General features: G+C 37.1%; 1 protein-coding gene across 5 annotated transcripts in view; it reads right to left on the bottom strand.

Annotated features, from left to right (window-relative positions):
• Nucleotides 1-22,826, bottom strand: part of LOC123527810 (uncharacterized) — a 51,477-nt gene that overhangs the window by 25,750 nt on the left and 2,901 nt on the right. For 2 of the 5 annotated variants that reach the window (XM_053523716.1, XM_053523717.1), the window contains exons 2-7: nt 11,702-12,274; nt 10,325-10,550; nt 9,128-9,280; nt 6,968-7,129; nt 4,042-4,120; nt 1,736-1,794 (exon numbers count right to left, since the gene is read on the bottom strand). In XM_053523716.1, coding sequence (XP_053379691.1) covers nt 1,736-1,794; nt 4,042-4,120; nt 6,968-7,129; nt 9,128-9,280; nt 10,325-10,550; nt 11,702-11,764 — 742 coding nt within the window. In that variant the 5' untranslated portion in view covers nt 11,765-12,274. Of the gene's footprint in view, nt 1-1,735; nt 1,795-4,041; nt 4,121-6,967; nt 7,130-7,181; nt 7,335-9,127; nt 9,281-10,324; nt 10,551-11,701; nt 12,275-20,676; nt 20,696-22,826 lie in introns of those variants that run through there. The other 3 variants (XM_053523718.1, XM_053523719.1, XM_053523715.1) reach the window with 3 other exon arrangements.

The raw sequence follows: 22,826 nt of genomic DNA, 5'->3' as shown, positions 1-22,826 counted from the left end.
CAGACAGACGGACACCGAGGCGATAACATAATACGTCCCTACGGGCGTATAAAAAAGAATCGAGATCTTACGGTGATACAAGTTGTGTGCACGTTTAGTTAAAATCAAATCATAAATGAAGCTGCTATTGTGCAGACAAGGTCAAAATAGCCAATTCCGGCCCTATCAGGGGCCATAACTCTAGAACCCATTATGGGATCTAGCCAGTTCAAGAAAGGAACCAAGATCTTATGGTGACACAAGTTTTGTGCAAGTTTGATTAAAATCAAATCATAAATAAAGCTGCTATTGTGCAGACAAGGTCAAAATAGCTAATTTTGACCCCTTCAGGGGCCATTACTCTGGAATCTTGCCAGTTCCAGAAAGGAACCAAGATCTTATGGTGGTAAAAGTTGTGTGCAAGTTTGGTAAAAATCAAATCATAAATAAAGCTGCTATAGTGCAGACAAGGTTAAAATAGCTAATTTTTGGCCTTTCAGGGGCCATAACTCTGGAACCCATAATGGAATCTGGCCAGTTCCAGAAAGGAACGAAGATCTTATAGTGATACAAGTTGTGTGCAAGTTTGGTAAAAATCAAATCATAAATAAAGCTGCTATTGTGCAGACAAGCTCAAAATAGCTGATTTTGGCCTTTTAAGGGGCCATAACGCTGGAACCCATAATGGGATCTGGCCAGTTCAAGAAAGGAACCAAGATCTTATGGTGATACAAGTTGTGTGCAAGTTTGGTTAAAATAAAATCAGAAATGAAACCACTATCGTGCAGACAAGAAATTGTTGACGGACGCACGGACGGACGGACGACGGACGAAGGGTGATCTTGCCAGTTCCAGAAAGGAACCAAGATCTTATGGTGGTAAAAGTTGTGTGCAAGTTTGGTAAAAATCAAATCATAAATAAAGCTGCTATAGTGCAGACAAGGTAAAAATAGCTAATTTTTGGCCTTTCAGGGGCCATAACTCTGGAACCCATAATGGAATCTGGCCAGTTCCAGAAAGGAATGAAGATCTTATAGTGATACAAGTTGTGTGCAAGTTTGGTAAAAATCAAATCATAAATAAAGCTGCTATTGTGCAGACAAGCTCAAAATAGCTAATTTTGGCCTTTTAAGGGGCCATAACGCTGGAACCCATAATGGGATCTGGCCAGTTCAAGAAAGGAACCAAGATCTTATGGTGATACAAGTTGTGTGCAAGTTTGGTTAAAATAAAATCAGAAATGAAACCACTATCGTGCAGACAAGAAATTGTTGACGGACGCACGGACGGACGGACGACGGACGAAGGGTGATCACAAAAGCTCACCTTGTCACTATGTGACAGGGGAGCTAAAAATCAGGAATGCTAGTTTGAACTTTGAATTTTTCATAAGATTGATACTGATATGGATGCATAAAATATAGGTAATGTTAATTTGTAACCATCAAAACATATAAGTTCATATTTCTTCTTCAACTGACCATTGTTTACATTTACTTGTGAATCATTGAAAGTGAGCTATTTTTAGCTGACAGACAGCCTAGAGTAGCGTTGTTATTTGATAGGCTCCTCCTACAAAACTTACTGCCAGGGTAGTAAAAGTTGGGGCTTTAATTAAGAGTAAAAGCTATAGTAAGTCAGTGTAAAATCAATCCTAACTTGGGAGTAAAATCAGTCTTAACTTGGGAGTAAAAAGAAACATATAATATAAGATACATCAAATATATAAACTCATACATATAAAAACAAGCCTTACTTTTTACAGTTGTTGTTCGTAAATTGGGAGGTATGAATACTCCACCAGGTTTGCCCTGTCTGAAAAACATAAGAATGTTTGATTAACAAGAGGGCCATGATGGCCCTATATCGCTCATCTGAATTTTGTTGCTTGCTTGAACAAATTTCTTTGCTACAGCTTCAAAGACAAAAAAAACAAGAGCTGTCTCCATAGGATGACATATGCCCCCGATGGCACTTTGATTGAGTAGTTATGGCCGATGTTAGAGTTTAGGACCTTTGACCTACGGAGCTGGATCTTGCGCGCGACACGTCGTCTTACTGTGTCACACATTCATGCGTAGTTATTTTAAAATCCATGCATGAATGACAAAGATATGGACCGGACATGCCTATCAATGCACTATCATGAAAAATGACCTTTAACGTCTAAGTGTGACCTTGACCTTTGAGCTACGGACCTGGGTCTTGCGCACGACACATCGTCTTACTGTGGTACACATTCATGCCAAATTATTTGAAAATCCATCCATGGATGACAAAGATATGGACCGGACACGCCCATCAATGCACTATCCTTTAACGTCTAAGTGTGACCTTGACCTTTGAGCTACGGACCTGGGTCTTGCCCGCGACACGTCGTCTTACTGTGGTACACATTCATGCCAAGTTATTTGAAAATCCATCCATGGTTGACAAAGATATGGACCGGACACGCCCATCAATGCACTATCCTTTAAAGTCTAAGTGTGACCTTGACCTTTGAGCTACGGACCTGGGTCTTGCGCGCGACACGTCGTCTTACTGTGGTACACATTCATGCCAAGTTATTTGAAAATCCATCCATCGATGACAAAGATATGGACCGGACACGCCCATCAATGCACTATCCTTTAATGTCTAAGTGTGACCTTGACCTTTGAGCTACGGACCTGGGTCTTGCGCGCGACACGTCGTCTTACTGTGGTACACATTCATGCCAAGTTATTTGAAAATCCATCCATCGATGACAAAGATATGGACCGGACACGAAAATTGCGGACAGACTGACAGACTGACAGACCGACAGACCGACAGACTGACAGACCGACAGACGGACAGACAGACGGTTCAAAAACTATATGCCTCCCTTCGGGGGCATAAAAACTAGGTGAGTAGGTCATAGTAAAGGTAATTCAAGATAACTACTAAAAGCTGTTAGAAAATTATACAAGTGGTCCAAATCTCTTTGCTGTAGCTTCAAAAACAAGGAAGTAGGTCAGTAGGTCAAGATTATGACTATTCATGAGGAGTATTGAAATCTGTATCAAAAATTATACAGGTGGTCCAAATTTTTATGCTGTAACTTCAAAAACAAGAAAGTAGGTCATAAAACAGGCTGTGCATTGGTTTCATAACATTCCTTATTTTTTTAAGTATTAAATACAGTGTACATGAAAAAGTGTCGTCTGCCAGAAAATATGAGACATCTGAAACTAGCAGGATTAGTGAACTTTGTTGCGAGACGAGTAACAATTGTAAGCCACTAGCCCTGCAGGTGATGCGAGATGAGTAACAATTGTAAGTCACTAGTCTTGCAGGACGATTCGTCTCTGAAACAAATGTGGTCCCCTGAAGGGTTAACAGTTTTGACTATTCACCCAGTAAGCCATTCAGTAATTGTTTCATAACAAGACATCAATGTATGCTTGTGCTCAGGTTTAACGTCTTTTTCAACGATTTTTCACTTTGTCCACTAGTAGCAGTGAGCACAGTGTCCAACTTTATAGTGCTGCCTCTCTGGAATTTGATGCCGTAGACAGGTGACATGATATCTCACCTAGTCACATTATACTGACACCTGGCTGACCAGTCCTAGCACTATCCTCTTAATGCTGAGCGCCAAGCGAGGAAGCTACTAGTACCATTTTTAACATCTTTGGTATGACGCGGCCAGGGATCCAACTCAGGACCTCCTGCACTCTACCACTATGCTACCGAGGTGGTTAGACATCAGAAGTAAATATCAAAATTGTTTACCTCAATTTTTGACAACAGCCAAGTAAACCATAGTTGAACTATTGGCCAGTCAATAGCTAAATTTCTAAAATGGACTGCTCCACTAGTCAATTCCGGCAATACCACTTATTATTTAAAGGCTTGTTCACAGAAAACCTACTAACTGAATATCGAACAGTGTAGACCATGATTAGACTGCACGGATGTGCAGGCTGATCTTGGTCTGCAATGGTCGCAAAGGCAAAACCTTTTGCCACCAGCAGGCTAAACATCAAATTGCTAAAAAATCTGTGTTTGGTCTGTAAGAGCTAAATAACCATAGATTACCTGAGCAGTGTGGCATTGATAGTGCAAGGCTCACATCCTGATACATTTTTATACCCATACCAAGGGCATGGTTCACATTCTGAAATATATATTGTACAAGTTTTTAACCCTTACCCTGCTGAATTTCTATAATTTGTCCATCTGTCAATTTGGACAGTACCATTCACTGTTAAAATGGGTGCATACCAAAAATTTACTGACTGTATGGCAAACAATGCAGATCATGATCAGACTGTACATATATGCAGGCTGATCATGATCTGCACTGGTCGAAAAGGCAGAAGCAATCGTGTTCAGTATGATTAGGTTTAAGACCTCACAGAACTGTCGTCAAATTCAGAATTTCTCGCATCCGTATTGGCAATAACTTTAATTTACTGAATACAATGTTTAATTCAAATTCTTGGGGGACTAATTTTTGTGGATTCTGAGGTGACTAAATCCAAACAAACAAGAGCTGTCACTAATGGTGACAAATGCCCCCGCAGCACCTTGACCTTTGACCTAGTGACCTTGACCTTTGACCTGGTGACCCCAAAGTCAATAGGGGTCATGTACTCAGTAAGTACTATCAGCATGTGAACTCTGAAGGTCCTGGGTGCAGTGGTTCGCAAGTAAAGTGCCTTCATGCAAGAAGTTAACATTGGCCCCTGTGACCTTGACCTTTGACCTGGTGACCCCAAGTCAGTAGGGGTTGTGAACTCAATAAGTTCTATCAGCATGTGAAGTTTAAAGGTCCTGGGTGCAGAGGTTCGCGAGTAAAGTGCCTTCATGCAAAAATTTAACACTGGCCCCTGTGACCCTGACCTTTGGCCTGATGACCCCAAAGTCAGTAGGGGTCGTGTACTCAATAAGTACTATCAGCAGATGAAGTTTGAAGGTCCTGGGTGGAGTGGTTCGCGAGTAAAGTGCCTTCATGCAAAAAGTTAACATTGGCCACTGTGACCTTGACCTTTGACCTGGTGACCCCAATGTCAGTAGGGGTCGTGAACTCAATAAGTACTATCAGCATGTGAAGTTTGAAGGTCCTGGGTGCAGTCGTTCGCGAGTAAAGTGCCTTCATGCAAAAGTTAACGTTGTGATGAACGAACGGACGGATAGTTGAAAACTAATATACCTCCCTTTGGGGGCATAAAAAGTCAAATTTCAAGTTTATTATGCATTTAAAAATTGAATTCACAATATTTTGTCTGCAAGAACAGCCCTTTTGGTTAAAAACAATAAATTTTGTACTGACAGAATTAAATGTTTATACAGTAGAAAAAAAAACATTGTAAATTTGAGCGCTAAAGCAAAATTTCTTTCCATTAAATAAACTTTAAATTCACTTGTGTAGATTCTGTGGTCAGCAGTCAATTGATAGTCTTCCATAGGCTATTTTTTGCCATAGGAAATGACTTTCCCTTTGACAGACATTTTCTTCTTGCAAACAATTTAACTGATAACTTATTCTAATTTGTCTACTGTTAAAACCAAATTGGGACCTCTGTGGCCGACAGATCATCGTCGGTGGCTTTAAACAACTTGCCACTTGCAACTGTGAGTTTGAAACCTCATTTGGCGTGTAGAATTATTTCATGTGAGGAAACCATCCAGCTGGTTTAATGGAAGGTCAGTGGTTCTACCCAAATGGCTGCCTGTGCTTGAAATAATGCCTGGAGAGGCGCCTAGTGTCTTCCTCCACCATTAAAAGCTAGAAAATCATCACACGATCTAAAATTATGTCTGTATGACTTAAACCCAACAAAATAAACAAACAAACAAAACATGCAACTACCAATATTGTGTGTATATATAAGCAATCTTAATATCCTGTACCTAAATACCGTGAAATCATTTCATTTTTTTTTTGTTATAAAATTTGTGGTTTTCCTCATAACAGTCATTTTATTTGGATATGAATTTGTAGATATCAACTTATCAAGATCACTTGTTTGATGGGATTTAATTTCGTGAACTGATAGAAACTATTCCTTCATGAACATTAATGATTTCACAATATCGCATGAGCATGCAAATTCTATTTTAAACATGCCGCAAATGTGGAACAAGTATATATAAATCTAAATAAGGGAGTCTCGCTACAAGGTCCAAAAAATACAAAACAGAAAAGTGATAATGCTAGCACTGATACACTGCCGAGCCATTGATATAATTTAATCAGTCACACTTTTATGCTGTTGTCCAAAATGTTAAGGACAAAAAAGGAAATCAAAGAAACTCATTTCTACCATCTCTTTGATAGGTATGTACTAATCATTGACTTTACAGAAGTTTTCACATGAAACTTTCACATTCATCATAATCTGTCCTGGTTCTGAAATCAATGAAAACAAATTTTCATGGAATATTTTGATTGGCTGGGGCATTTCAGGACAATTCTTGGTGAAACGCCACTTACTGACTGTATGACCTTTTAACTTGTGCTGTAAATAAACTAAAAACTACAGGCAAATCTCTCAGCATAATATTTTCTAGATTAACATGTCCAGTAATTACAACTGAAATGTTGCAACCATTCTTTCAAAAAGCTGAAAAAGCATATTGCTCACACACATAACTTGTAATTCTGCATGAAAAGTTGATTTACTGATTATGACCAGAAGACCAAAGGTGCCTCTATATGCATTACTTTAGTGTGATGGGCACCTGGGAAAAACCACTGACCTTGGCTTCCTCACCAGACCTACGCTCAAGCCCACAGAACAGGCAAGTGACTTGAAGTCCATGACTTAAACAACTCAGACAAGGAGGTCTCTATGTCAATGGCAAGTGTTTCGAAGTTTGTGACCTAAACAACTCGGACACAGATTCCCCCATGTGAGTGGCAAGCGATTTGAAGCAAGCAACATGAACGACTCAAACAAGGAGACCACTATTTATTTCATACTATGAAAAGAATCAAACAAGACAATATTAAGCTTACTTCCAGTTATTCTGTTCATTTGGAAATTCGGACGACACACAGTGTTTATATTTATGCTACAATCACCTACATCGTCCACTACATAACACTTTTCAAATGAGCATTCACACGGATACGGAAATGTTTTTGAGTCTAAAATCTCCCTCGCATGTTTCATAATGTCTGAAAGAAAAATCAAATATGTATTCATCTGAATGTAAATCTAAAAACTTACTTCCTGATTTATTCAGTTGGAAACTGGGTTCACAAACAGGCTTCTTGGGACATGTTCCCACATCGTCTTCAATGTAACATATTTCAAGTCTGCATTCACACTCCAGTGGAAAGTTGTCTTTATGCATTACATTTCTAGCTGGTCTCATATCTTCTAAACAATTTTTGAAAAACTGAATATTCATTATATAATGACAATCAATATTATTTCATAAAGCAAAATGGTGGTAAAATTACAAGACTATAACCAAAAAAGTCTCCTACCAGAAGGGGCATTTTTCATGTTTTCTGCCATTGGAACCACCTTTCTACATTGAAAACAGACGACAAATCATCCAATCAAGAATCTGACCATCAAACTCTTTAATTATCTTACCTTGTCAATGGTAAAAATGAGTAACACCAAACAAGAGGGTCATGATATCGCTCACCTGTTAAACTTGACCATGGAATCATCAAGATAACCATTCTGACCAAGTTTCATGAAGATAAGGTCATAAATGTGGCCTCAAGAGTGTTAACAAGCTTTTCCTTTGATCTGACCGGATAACCTAGTTTTTGATCCCACATAACCCAGTTTCGAACTTGGCCTAGGAATCAACAAGATAAACATTCTTACCAAGTTTCATGAAGATATGGTCATAAATATGGCCTCTTGAGTGTGAACAAGCTTTTCATTTGATTTGACCGGGTGACCTAGTTTTTTAGCCCATATGACCCAGTTTTGATCTTGGCATAGGAATCATCAAGATAAACATTTTGACCAAGTTTCATGAAGATAGGATCATAAATGTGGCCTCTACAGTATTAACAAGCTTTTCCTTTGATTTGACCTGGTGACCTAGTTTTGACCCACATGATCCAGTTCTGTACTTGGCTTAGAGATCGTCAAGGTAAACATTCTGTGCAAGTTTGTATCAAATCAAAGCATAAATGAAACCTCTATATGGCTGAAAGGGCTGAAAAAAGAAAATTCTGCCGATTTCAGGGGCAGTAACTCTAGAACACATGAAGGAATCTAGCCGGTTTTCAAAAGGAAACAAGATCTTATTGTGACTTAAGTTGTGTGTAAGTGTGGTTAAAATCGAATGTAAAATGTCATTTCTATAGTGTTCACAAGGTAAAAATTAACAAATTTTGGCTCTTTCAGGGGTCAATCATGATTGGATCTGATGGATTCATCATGGAATCCAAGATCTATTGTTGTTCAAGATATTTTGCAAATTAAACCATAAATGAAGTCTCTATATGGCTGCAAAAGCCAAAATAGCAAATTTTGGCCCTTTAAGGGGCCATAACTCTGGAACCCATCATGGGATCTGGCCAATTTTCGAAAGGAACCGATATATTATGCCAGTACAAATTGTTTGCAAGTTTGATTTAAATTGATTGCAAAATGTGGTCTCCATCGTGTTCACAAGAAATTGTGGATGGACAATGGACAGACGACAGACGAAGGGTGATCACAAAAGCTCACTTTGTCACTATGTGACAGGTGAGCTAAAAACATATAATAAGGTTTCTCTATTTTATTGTTATAGCTCTGACTACTTACCCTTTGCAACTTATTACTGAACCATTTGTACAAATTTACTAGAGATCCGAGCAAAGATGCAACAAACCTAGTTTAGTGAAGATCCACTGTGCGTGAATCAGTTACAGATTCTTCTATTTAACTCTGCTGAAGCAGTGTGTGGTGAAGCATTGCCATTTCTAAAACCTAAGGTGAGGTCCATTTCAGAAACAATTTACCTGATAAAATTTAGTGAAATCCATCAAGCAGTTTATAATAAACTGTTTAATGTCAAATGTTTGCAGATTCATGTAGAAGCAGGCGATACATTAGCCAAAAAGCATACACTGCTCTTAGGGACCCAAAAGAGCTAAAAACATGTTTTTTTCTCTCCCATCTAAAATCTAAAGGAGAAAATCTTCTTTAAAACTCACCTAAGGGACAATACTCATGGTTGGGCACTTTACTAAAGCATTTAGCATCCTTCATGTTCAGTGAAGAGATATTGTGTAACTGCAGAAAGCCAATTTTACACTTGGAACATTTGTCCTCGGTTCCATTTACACGACACTCCTCAATCTCGTAACCTGAAGAAAATATAACAGGCCATTATCATACCTAATAGCTACATAAATTCAATATACATCAAGTAAATTAAATAGCTTAATTTATGTAAAGCAAATACTTCTGTGAAAATGGGCGAGCAGTTTCTATCTACACTTTTATGAAGTTTCTTCTATGAATATATACTGCGAAAAGTGACCTCTTGCAGCAACATTTTTCCAACAACTGGAACAATTTGAATTATACTGTTAAATGGTCACCTAAGGAATATATGTGCAAAAGTACTTCAAGATTGTGCTGCAAGTTTAAGTTCCCACAATAAACATATATGGCAAGTGAGCAAGCCTTCCAGCAACTATGTAAGAAGAACCTGAATAATTTCAAGAACCATTATGCTATTCTATCAAGCTAAAAAAAGGTCAAGATTATTTTCAATATCTCAATACAAACAGAAGTTAATGAGCTGACATGATGAGTTCGATGCCACCCTTTCCATCTGCATGCATTTCTCAGTCTCAAGTATGCAAGGTCCTTGACCTTTGGCCCCAAAAACAATTGGGCCCATCTAATGACAACAGCTAACATTGATATGAAGTTTAATGTGTCTAGGTCCAACTGTTCTCAAACTATAAACATTTTTCAAGTTTGAAGGTCACTGTGACCTCTACCTTTGATTCCGACCCTATGTCAAGAGGCATTATCAACTAAAAATTGACAATTGACAATTATGTTATCCTGGTAAAACTAAAGATATGTTTTTTGTCTTACACTCACTGTGAGATTGACCTTTAACATTTGCAGAGACACCTTTTCTTACAGCAGTTAACATTTCTAGCATGTTTAATTAAAATACTGCGAACCAAGTCTAAGATACAAGTCCAGACGGACAAATATATGGAAAGATGGACATATGGTGCCAAACTAGCTCAACATCCATTGGACGAATATCTCAAAAAACTCACAACAAGCACTTTGTGCACAAATGAGCCTACAAAAACCCTGAATTTATACAGTTTGCTACATTGTACCTGTTTATTTTTCCTACAAAGTAAGGGACCCTTACGTACCTGGGTCACACACTGCAACATAACAGCAAACACTGTTGTTCCTTTGTAACACCTGACCAAAGGGGCACAGTCCTCCATTCTTCTGATACCAAAATTCTTTAAAGTATTTATCTTTCTCTTCATTTACAGAATTACTGCCCTTGGTTGTTGTTGGTATATGGTTCGAAAGTGCTCGTTCGTATCGCTGATCTAGTGTTGGAGAACCAAAACAACATGTCACAAGTACCTTAAAAATTAAAGAAAGATTCATAGTACATGGCTTCAACAAAATATAAAATGTTCAATCTTTATGCAGGACTTAATTGTAAGTGGCTCTAAATCTGAAGTTCTTGAAGTACTCAAATCTTAAGAGACAAATTCACAAAATATCAAATAATAAAAGCAGCAATATATTGCGGTTATTGAATGAGACACTTTCGCCGTTCAGTTTATAACAATATATATAGAGAATATTACATGAGTGTCTTTTCATATTGGATTTATTAAACGAGTTGAATAAAAAGATAAAACAAGTTTAATAAATTCAATGTGGAAAGTCACAAATGTAATATTCTTTTTATCACATGTTAGCCTTTCCTGTCGAAACATCAAAAATTCTACTTCCTTTTACTATATAAACAAGTCAATTTGACCAACGTCTCCTATACTATAAACGGCGTCGACGTCAAAGCTTTATTATACTAGTGTATTATCATTTTTACACTCGCGCGACATCAAACTTGTGATAAAATTTATTTTAGGTCGATTGTGAAGCAAGTTCTTCAACTTATATTAAGCACTCTAGACACCTCATTCCTGATGGAATCCACTGCCATGAGGGTATGGGAGAAGAGAAGCCAGTTTCCCTTAAGGCCTTTTAATGCCGAGTGTCAAGCAAGGGAGCTACTGATACCATTATTCACATCTTTTGTATGACGTGGCCGAGGATCGAACCCACAACCTCTCGCACTCGAAGCAGACGCTCTACCACTAAGCCGTTTGCCCTTCTTGTGACCTCAACCTACAAATGGTGCTCTTCTCCATTACCCTCTCTTGTGTAGCTATCTGGCGGAACTCTTAGCAATGTTAAGTGGATATAAAGTCAAGAGCAAACCCTCCTTAACCTTTACCCTGCTAAATTTCTAAAATGGACTGGTCCATCATTCAATTTGGACAGTACCACTTATTATTCGAAGGGATATTCATTGAAAATTTACTGACTGAATAGCGAACAGTGCAGACCATGATCAGGCTGATCTTGGTCTGCGCTGGTTGCAAAGGCAGAATCACTAAGAAAATTCAAATAAAATGTACTTGTAGTCTTATCATGTTCAAATTCAATTAAAGAATGCATTCAAATTTCAGAATTCTGAAGAGTACATTTAGTTGAAAACTTACAGTTGCCAATGACAAACTAATCCTAAACCATCGAGGGCTAATTTCCACAGTCATCATTGTCATAGTTATTTCCGTTGTTGCTATGGTGATTGTACAATATCCGTGCTACATGCAGTCTGTATGGCAATGTATATATTTCACAACAAAGTTTATGTGTTTATGTTAAATATTTCTTCTGTCAAAAAAGGTCTTTCATGTTTTAAACGATGCTTTTTCCATTTTAACTTCATTTTTTGTTTCTGAATGATCTAGAAAATCCTTCATACACTGAGATATTACAATTATTTGCGCCAAATCAGCACAAAAAAATCACATTTAATCACACGATTCTAAAGATCAAATTCTAATTGCAAACGAAGTTCATATTTCAGTGCTGTTCATCCTAAAATTTGCACAATAAACTCTTCTGTCTGTTAAAATCGATTCATTCAAACTATGTTAGGGGGGTAGTAAGTATCCACTTGATGTAAACACCAGATAAAGTGGTTATATCCTGGATGAAATGATTTGTGTCCTGTTGTCTTTTTTAATTGTTTGTAATGAAATCTCTGGTCTTGAACTTTGGCTTTTGGTCTGAAATTGAAAAAGGAAACAAAATGTTGATTTTATGAATGGAAAGATATCAACTGACATTCTATACACAAGTTGTATTTCCTCTTAAAATAATCAATTGTTTATTATAGTACACACCATCCCAATCATGTCTTTTCAGCTATGATATAATTTACAAAATGTTATATCAAAGTTAACTGTCACTGTGTTGTGTTTAAGTCGCACCAATATGGAAGGTCATAACAGTGTGTTTCACATGTAAAGAAAGATTCACAGTGCCCCTTGAAGCACTTATTACCAATTTTCAGACTCTGCTGAAAAGGATCAGTCTACTTGGCACTATGTGGAAGGATCAGCCTACTTGCACAATGTGGAAGGATCAGTCTACTTGGCACTATGTGGAATTAAGGACCAGTCTACTTGGCACTATGTGGAAGGATCAGTCTACTTGGCACTATGTGGAAGGATCAGTCTACTTGGCACTATGTGGAATTAAGGACCAGTCTACTTGGCACTATGTGGAAGGATCAGTCTACTTGGCACTATGTGGAAGGATCAGCCTACTTGCACAATGTGGAAGGATCAGTCTACTTGGCACTATGTGGAATTAAGGACCAGTCTACTTGGCACTATGTGGAAGGATCAGTCTACTTGGCACTATGTGGAAGGATCAGCCTACTTGCACAATGTGGAAGGATCAGCCTACTTGGCACTATGTGGAAGGATAGCTCAGTGGTTTGCACACTGGCCTTCCAATCCTGAGGTCAGGGGTTCGATCCCCGGCAGCTACTCGGGAATTTTCAGAAACGCTTTTCAGTGTTTCCCACCCAACTAGAGGTGTACTGGTCAGGAACCCAGGCAATCCTTGCGTGTATCAGTGCTATACACTGGGCACGTTAAAGAACCAGGCTGTCTATTCGCAACAAGCTAGGCTAAGTTAGCCGGACAAGCCTGTATCTGATTTCTGATCTCTCTGTCGTGGGGGCTTTGTCTCACTCTGTCCCTCTGGTCAGATCGCTCTGTGTCTGTACTAGTAGAGGATGAATTATGTGCCCTGTGTGGCTGCATTTGAACTATGTAAAGCGCCTTTGAACGTGAAATTGATCATGAAAAGGGCGCTATATAAATCTGGTATAATAATAATATTAATAATCAGTCTACTTGGCACTATGTGAAAGGATCAGTTTACTTGGCACTATGTGAAAGGATCAGTCTACCTGGCACTATGTGGAAGGATAAGTCTACTATGTGGAAGGATCAGCCTACTTGGCACTATGTGGAAGGATCAGTCTACTTGGCACTATGTGGAAGGATCAGTCTACCTGGCACTATGTGGAAGGACCAGTCTACTTGGCACATTGTGGAAGGGTCAGTCTACTTGGCACTGTGCAGAAGGATCTGCCTACTTGGCACTATGTGGAAGGATCAGTCTACTTGGCATTATATGGAAGGATCAGCCTACTTGGCACTATGTGGAAGGATCAGCCTACAGTACAGCTAGCGCGGCACCTTCAAAAACCCTTCAACCCTCGCGCGTAAAATTTTTTTCGGGTGTTCAGTTGCGATGGCCGGACACCCGTCGGCCCTCGCGGTCATGAACACAGCGGTTCGCGGTGGACGGTCGCGAGGATTCGCAGTGTTCACGCGCGAGGGACCATCGCGGTCAACGTTTTATTTTAACATTAATTTTTTAACAGTATATAGAAGCATTTAATTGTTAAATTTGTCATCTATAATGTATTTATTATAAATACACAGTGTATATATCATTTATTCAATTTACTCGTCTACCTTTATAAGGCCTAATATCTACGCCCGATAATTTTAATGTTTTGATTTTAGTTTAATGCCATTGACGATTATATCTTTTTCAATAAATTATATCCAAATTGTAAACAATTGTGTGAAGGGATGTTTTACACACACATTGTATCAAATTGTGACACGTTGATTACATTCACAAGATTTTTTCATATAATTGCCTGAACACATGTAAAATTTTGACACGTTATCGGCGTATTTTAAATAGAAAGAGCTCGCACATAATCGTAAGTGTTAAAAACAAAATAAACAAAATAACATAGCCGATAGAAGTTTGTTTGTTTTTTCTGAGTGAATATAATTTTGTTTTATGTTTTCTCAACTGTTAGCTAAAATCTAGAGGCAGCAAGACCACCATATGCATGTAAGAAATAATTAATCCGCCGATCCGACGGTACCAAGTAAGATGTACTATCTCAAAAGTGAATCTCGGAGAACTTTAGAACTCCTAAATGTTATGAACATGTTTTTATTTTTTAACTTATATTAGCTTCGGGATTTGAGCAATTGTTTCAGTATTATTACATACTGATTTTATTTATTTTGCAGGTACAGCCGTTGTCAAGAAACGTATACTTTTGTACTTTGTTATATTTATTTTCGTTCCAATCTAGTGTTTTTATACTAACAATACCTAACAGTTATATTGTTTAGCACTTAACGGTTTATCTTTGTTATGAATTTGGCATAAAATTAAAAGATTATAATAGAGGTAAGTTGCTAGGTTTCTTTTTCTAATGAATTTATTTGCATTAACGACTAAAAGTTATTTTACGATAAAAAAACGTTCTGTTTTGTAACGAATTTTTATTGCTTTTTATTGCCAGTAACGACGTTCTGTTTGGTTCGAAAACGTCTGCATGATAGTTTTTAAAAGTGCACAACTTTTCCAAGTGAATCTGAACAGAAACAGTGTACATAGGTTCTCTTTGAATGTTTTTACAACTAAAGGTCCAGTGCTTAAAGTTCAATGATCAATAATCATATTTGTGTGACTTACAAGCTGATAAAATAATTTATTTTATTACGGAATTAATGTAAAATGCTATGTTTGGTGAAAAGTATAGTGGTCTTCGAAAGTATTGAGCACACATTCTGAATGTTGTTTTTTTTGTCTATTTCAGGCGAAGACTATGCAAGATTAGTGTCTTATTAGTTTTCCTGCAATATTTTGCACAAGGAGTTTTTAACATTTTTCTTTTAATACACATTTACCTAACGTGTTCCCGTCATTGTTCTGTCCTTACCATATTTGGCACATTTTATTACGCAGTATTAGTACTACAAGTATGTGGGCCTCTGACGAACTGGGAGATGAGACACAAATGACGAACTGAGAAAAAAATGGAGACATCTGGACACAGAATTAATTTTATTACCATTAAAATTATGAGCTATATATGGCAAGGCCAGAACACGAACACGAAAAACGACGGAACGACAACTGGATGCACCACGATTAGTAACAGCGCCGACAGAACATAATTGCGTCGAAAAAGCATAACGTCGAAGATACATTATTACGTCGGAGATATATAGCATCAGAGACAAATAACGCCGGATACATATAACGTCAGAGATAAGTAACGTCAAAGATATACAACTATGATTAAGAAATATTGCCTAATGCAGCTACATATACTACTAGCTTGTACCGGTCTTCCTTTGAAATTTTTGGTGCTTACGTGACATCCAAAAAGACTTCTCATTCAGATTGATATTTATGTTTCATCAAGTAGCAAAGATCATTTGTAATGATATGAATATTAATTATCATCAATTTATTAGTATCGTTAGTTTTTTGTGTTTTGTTTTTATATAATGGATATTTTACAGATGTTTGAATCTTCTTACAGTGTAACTACTCATGTTAAATGTTATTAAATGACAGGTTTTGTAATAGTTAATAAAGATAATAGGTAAGAGTAGATTTCTTGGAAGCACAGAGCACAAAAAGCAGATTCAGAGCCCGCATTTGCAAAGTAGAACCATAGCAAAAATAAAACCTTTTAAGTACACTTAACTCTAACATGTAAACTAATAAAAACTCGAGGGGTAATGAAATGTGCAGCATCCTCCACCAACCATCACCACCCCATCAAAACCTACCATATGACGGAACTTCACTCCACAGTACAGTATGTATAGACAAGTGGATTGACTCGAGCATCCCGAAAGATCAGAGAAAAAAAAATACACAACAGAGATGACTCCAGCAACCCGAAGGTCCAGAGAACAACAAACCACACTGAGACCACATAAAGAGAGTCTTTTTTCAGTCACCATATGGCATTTATGACTGTTTAGTTAATAAATGAGCAAGAGGGTGTAAAATAACAGACTATGTCTATTTGTATTTGAACAAAAAAATCATATTCGTCTTCTTCTCAAACACCAAATTCGCCGCTCGCTTACGTTTACCTGTAATTAGAAAAAATGCAACTGTTTCTATTGTTTACAGAAAAAGTACATGTAAATATTACAACAATATGCGGAATTCCGAAAACGAAAGGTATGTACCTAAGTCTCATATATCATAAAAGTGTGTATTAAATATTCATCTAATAAGTAATGAAAATAATAAATCAAAGACTCGAGTAAAAAGTTTTGAAATACTATTAAATATATTCATCTTATCACAGATTGTCAACAAATAAATTGTCAACAAATATGATAGTAATTATATTATTAAACATATTACGAACAAATAACAATAATTATTTGATGAGTAGCAATCATAGAACAGTGTAAAGAAACTTACCAATAATTTCTAAACATCTGAAAAATGACAAACAAGCGAAACAAAAGAGCGTATTAGGTACCGTAATAAATAAAACAGAGTAAGAAACAGCTGTTAGTAAAACATAATTTGTAAGGTATTTGTTAGATGAGGTGCGAATAGCATAAAATTAACTCAACAATCGATTTAGAAATGAACAATAGGATCAAAGATTTATACGCTTGCAGTGACCTGAAAATAGAAATAAAACTGTTAGAACAAAACAAAGAATATGCAACTCTATTTAGATTTTACAGAAAATACAAAACAATGTGATAATTACTATTACATATCATAACATCGCGACTGATTACGGGTATACGGACGAGGTATACATTCTAAATAATTAGTTTGTATATGCATAGACAATTTAAGCATTTATATTTATAAATTATGAGATGAATAATTCTTTCAAAAAGTATTGAATGAACACCAGGTTTCCTCGCGGCCGACCACCACAGACCATCGCGTCCGTCCATCGCAAAGCGCGGCGTTCGCTGCCTCAGGCAATGACCATTCCTGAACACCCGAAATATCCGATATGACACCCGTCGCGGCGGACAGTAAAAACGAACACGCGAATTGGAATCGCGGCTACGGGTGTTCAGATGAAGGTTCCGCGCTAGCTGTACTGTACTTGGCATTAAGTTGAAGGATCAGCTTACTTGGCACTACGTGGAAGGATCAGCCTACTTGGCACTATGTGGAAGGATCAGCCTACTTGGCACTATGTGGAAGGAAGATAAAAGGATTAGCTTACTTAGCACTGCATTGAATGAAGATTTTAAATACAGACTACTTAGCACTGCATTGAAGGAAGAGTTTCTTCTTCTTCTTCTTGGCATTCACCGAAAGAACAGTTTAAGATCAGCCTACCTGGCACTGTATGGATGGTACTTGGTACTATGTGGAAGGAAGATAATAGCCTACATGGCACTGCGTGGAAAAAAAGACAATAGGAACAGCCTACTTGGCACTGTGTTGAAGGAATAAAAGAACCAGCATACTTGGCACTGTGTGGAGGAAAGACAATAGGAACAGGCAACTTAGCACTATGTGGAAGATATATTTAAAAGGAGCAGCCCACTTAGCACCTTGTAGATTTGTTTGTTTGTTTGTTTGTTTTGGGTTTAACGCCGTTTTCAACAGTATTTCAGTCATGTAACGGCAGGCAGTTAACCTAACCAGTGCTCCTGGATTCTGTACCAGTACAAACCTGTTCTCCGCAATTAACTGCCAACTTCCCCACATGAATCAGAGGTGGAGGACTAATGATTTCAGACACAATGTCGTTTATCAAATAGTCACGGAGAACATACACCCCCGCCCAAGGATCAAACTCATGACCCAGCGATCCGTAGACCAACGCTCTACCTACTGAGTTAAGCGGGCGGGCTTGGCACCTTGTAGAAGATACATACATGTGAAAAGATCAGCCTTCTTGGCAGTATGTGGAAGGAAGATAATAGGGCTGGAGAGATGATAAATAAAACTTCTTTATACCCTTAGTAAATAGAAAAATAAGATAAAGCCATTTTGTTTCCATTGTCTTTGCTTCCTTATATTTTCACATGTATAGCAATAAAACAATATCTGATAACATGATGTTATTCGCCTGAGTCACAATCAGATGCATTTTTTTGTTTCACTTGGGGTCAAAAATAAAAGTTTATAAAACTCTTTTATTTTGAAATGTTCATTTACCATATACCTTGGTTCTACAAAAACAATGGTAGTTGTCGCTGTCTGATAGTTTGACAATATGTTTTTTTCAACATAAAGATGAATCTTCAGGGAAAAAATAAAACAGACATGACCATTTTTAAAGGACTGTTTTATTCAAATAACTCTTGGGACCCAACAAAATTGTTACCACATGATAAGGTACATAAAAGTAATGTAGAAAACCCAAAAAACTAATAAATTACACAAAGATTTGTAGTAACTATCTTCTTTTGAAGTTCAAAATTCTAGAATTATTTGTTTTCTACTTGCTTTCAGTTTTTGCTTACCTTTTAAAATGCATTTATTCAACTCAAATATGTTATTTTCTAAAAATTCGGTCATTTCTCTTTAAATAATGGTCTCATTTTTGTGATTACAACTATGTTTGGCAGAGATATCGCAACTTTAAAATGAAAGCCAAAATTTACCCAAACAGTCTACAGACAAGACATCATCGCTATGTGCTTTCTACATTGGATTTAGAAGACAGTCTTTCAGTCCTGTTGAACTTTTTATGTTTAAAATGATCAAGAACAAGTAAATAACAAACAAATTTAAGAAAAGAAGTATAATTGACTATCTTCGGAATGTGTCTTCGAATAATTGAAGGATTTGAACAACTGTGACTAAATCAAAATGTCATTATGTGACAAGTTCTGTGCTATTGCTTACATAAATTAGGATTAATTGTTTTCATATTTCACTATATACTAAAAATAATGATACTTGGAAGGATCCTCACTGAAATAGGCTGTTAAAAATCGCCTTCATCTTGGTGTCTACGGACAAGACATTTGACCATAATTTCTGTCTAAAAGCCAGATTATAGAGTAATAATGTTTCTGATTGATGCTCATGCATTTAATGTGCTTAAGAACTGACCTTGCAACCTGTTATGTACACCATTTAGACTGTGTTTATTTATCTGTAATAACTTTTAACATCAACTAAACAAAATAAACCACAATCTTCCTGAAATTGGATAATGGAAGAAACCACCTGACAGACTTTGTTAAGGCAAATTATTTACATGCTGTTATCAACCATATCAATCAACATATGGTTAAAACGTATAAACACAAAGTTTAACATGAAGAACTCTGTGAAAACTCAACATGAGCAAGTGTATATGGACAAGACAGCCACATTGCCCTCTGACAACAGAAGACTGTGAGTTCATCTAAACATGTTCATAAAAGTAGAAACATTAAAAAGGTAGGAAGAACTTGTTAACTTATAGCTGAGAACAACATCTTAAAAAGATAACAACTGTGTCTTAAATGAAAAACTAATGAAACAAACTCCCTTGCTGACTGCTTAAATAGCTGTATGTTGTAAAATACTCATATGACATTTATTCTGTGAGATCCATAACTCATACTAATACTTTAAGTAGCCCTGCAAAATAAAATTCCTGTGAATTTTAACCTGTTTACAGAATAATTTGATCATGTCATAAATGTTCACTGGGATGAGTTTTTATCACTTAGTTTTGAGTCAGCTAATGACTTACATATTATGCTTTTTTCTTAAAATTCCCAAACATAAATCAAACTATGATTTCAAACTTCTAGACCCCTGCCTGTGATACATGTGGGGGAGTTGGCAGTTACTTGTAGAGAACATGTTTGTACAGTACATAATCAATTAACAATTGTTAAGTTACATAACTGAAATTCTGTTGAAAAAGGGCATTAAACCCCCCAAAAACAAACAAATCTAAATAACTCTCATTTTTGAAAGGGAGAAAGCTGCAAGTAGACTAATCACGTAGTAAATTGATTGTAATTTCTTTTTTAAGATGATTTAAACTGCTTCAATTTTATGTGATTTCAGTCAATTACAGAATAAAAGTTGAAAGGCAAATGAGTAGTTTAGAATGAAATCTTGAGAGCAAATCACCATTACATGATTATATCTTGGCCCTGAAGAGCACAGAATATGCCATCTTGAGTCGATTATAACAAAATGTTTAACTTGAAAGTGGACAGCCCACACCATGTCTAACAATAGATCCATACTTCACTAGAATATGACCAAATGTCAAATGATAAGGGTGTAGACATGTTATGTTCTGTGTGTAATTTGACCTACTTACAAAAAGGTTATGGTCCTTGGACCAGTATTTGTTCGCCATTCCCCCAACTTGATAGAAAGGTGTTTTGGTTGTTGTGTCTGTTGGTAAACCACTTGGTTTCTTATTAGTGTCTACTGTAGAGAATGCTTTGGCTAACAAGAGCCAAACTTAAAAAATAAGGTGATTGCATATGGTTAACAGATGTCCCTATTTGGGAGTGGGTTTATAAAAGGTCAAGGTTACAGCGACCTTCAGACATGTTATGGTTTCCATGCAATAAATGGAGAAGGTTTTAGTCTACAGTTGTCAAATATCATATGATGATTAATTATTCCTTTTGTTGTAGGTCAAAGGTGACATAACATACCAAAATACCTCTGACATCTATCTATTATAAGAATTTATCAGTTTTTAGTCAAAGCAGGTCGATAAGGCCATAGAGACCTAAGCACTTCATGAAATGCTAAACAGCAAGTGACCTGATGCAGTTCTGGTTTTGATTGTGCATTAATAAATTTAGTGCATGAATAAGTAGCTTAATCATGTCTCCCACCACAGTGGTGGGGGACATTGATTCACTCCTGTCTTTGTGTGTGTCCGTCAGTCTGAATCCATTATATGCCTTACTTCTTTCAGTTATTTTTATAAGGCCTAAAAAAAAAAAATATGTCTGTTTCCTGTAACCCGACTGACCGTAAGTTTTTACTGCCGACCGCAATTTTTTTATGGGCCGAAATTCGAGATTCTGATCATATCTTTATTGATTATAGGGATTATTTAGTTGTACCCGACCTCGTCGCGCATAGTAACGAGCGTTCCTGGTTCCGTCGACATGAAACAACATGGCGGAAAGCCTGTTTGTCGGTAGACTTGAGGTTCCGGGTTTTCACCCGCGAAAATCGAGGTTTTCTTTGATGCATATCGAGTTCAAAAGTTCTGCCCCTTATCAATCAAAATCTCGATGAATTTCAATACTGTTCGCCGCCACAAGCGGAAGTATGGCAGTAGGCGGAGCGTCATATACTAATTAGCTACTGACAGATGTCAATCACGCGCCGACTGACACGTGGTCATCTCGCGGTTTGTATTTAGTGCAATAATGTCCTTCATTATGAAAGGTGTTTATTGATCAGTTAGCCTGGGAAGCCGTTGATAATATTTGTGCTTTGTTAGAAGAAATAATACATAATATCTATGCATTCATCCGACTTAATTTGCGCTGATTAGTGTTAATTGGCATTCATCGAGTTTCTGATATTATGTCAATTTGCAGGTAGAAAAAAAGTTAGAAATTGTCAGACTGGATTCCCAGGCTATTGATCAATGTGTAAACGTTAATTGATAAACAATTCGTAGAAGAGCAGCCTATTATCATGTTTGTACCACTTGTTCAGGGGTCACGCTGTCGGTTGCACTTGAGCCATTTCCGACAAAAGATTAATTGTGGCCCCGAAAATCTCTAATTGGCAAAAAACGGCCCGAAGCTGTCTGCAAAACTATGAACTTTGCCTGTTACACAATGTTTACTGAACAAAAGGAATCAGTGTAGAAAAAAATCTTGTATGAACAACATCTGTTATTGAAAGGCGGGAGCAAATTTTCAACAATTTTATTTGATTACTAAGGCCTCGACCTTAGCAGTGGACCATTGGACCGACGCAAACAAAATATCAGCAGGTCCACTATCAAAAGTTGGGTAGACCGACGGTCAACCAATTTTCAGTCACGGACTGCAAATAAAATAAAACCCTTAAAAGTGAAAAATAGGGGGGAAAATCGAACCCATATCGGCGAATTCACAAAACGAAAGTTGATTTTGCCTTAGTACGGCATTCTACAGTTACAAGCATTGGCGAGTTAAAGTCAGGACAGCACGAATGGACTACTCCACAGATCGGGAGAGTGGTTTTTACGTGGTAACTTTACCAAATTGAGTAATTACATCAGGCAAAATTACCTGGATTGACTGGAATTTACCCGCGAATCGTAAAAATATCAAAACGTCATGCTGGTAATTTTCCATTCCACAAGCACATGCGCCCTATCGTAATACTTAATTTACATCGCAGTTACTTTTGACACAAAAAACACGCGTAGTGCATTCATTATTTAATATAATAGCTTCAGATTTTCAACACCGCTTGAGAACTAATACAGTTTGAATTCTATAA

Source organism: Mercenaria mercenaria, chromosome 14 (assembly GCF_021730395.1).
Source record: "Mercenaria mercenaria strain notata chromosome 14, MADL_Memer_1, whole genome shotgun sequence".
Taxonomy (NCBI): Eukaryota; Metazoa; Mollusca; class Bivalvia; order Venerida; family Veneridae; genus Mercenaria; species Mercenaria mercenaria.
Note: the sequence above shows the minus strand (reverse complement) of the source record. Positions and strands in the feature narration are given on the sequence as shown.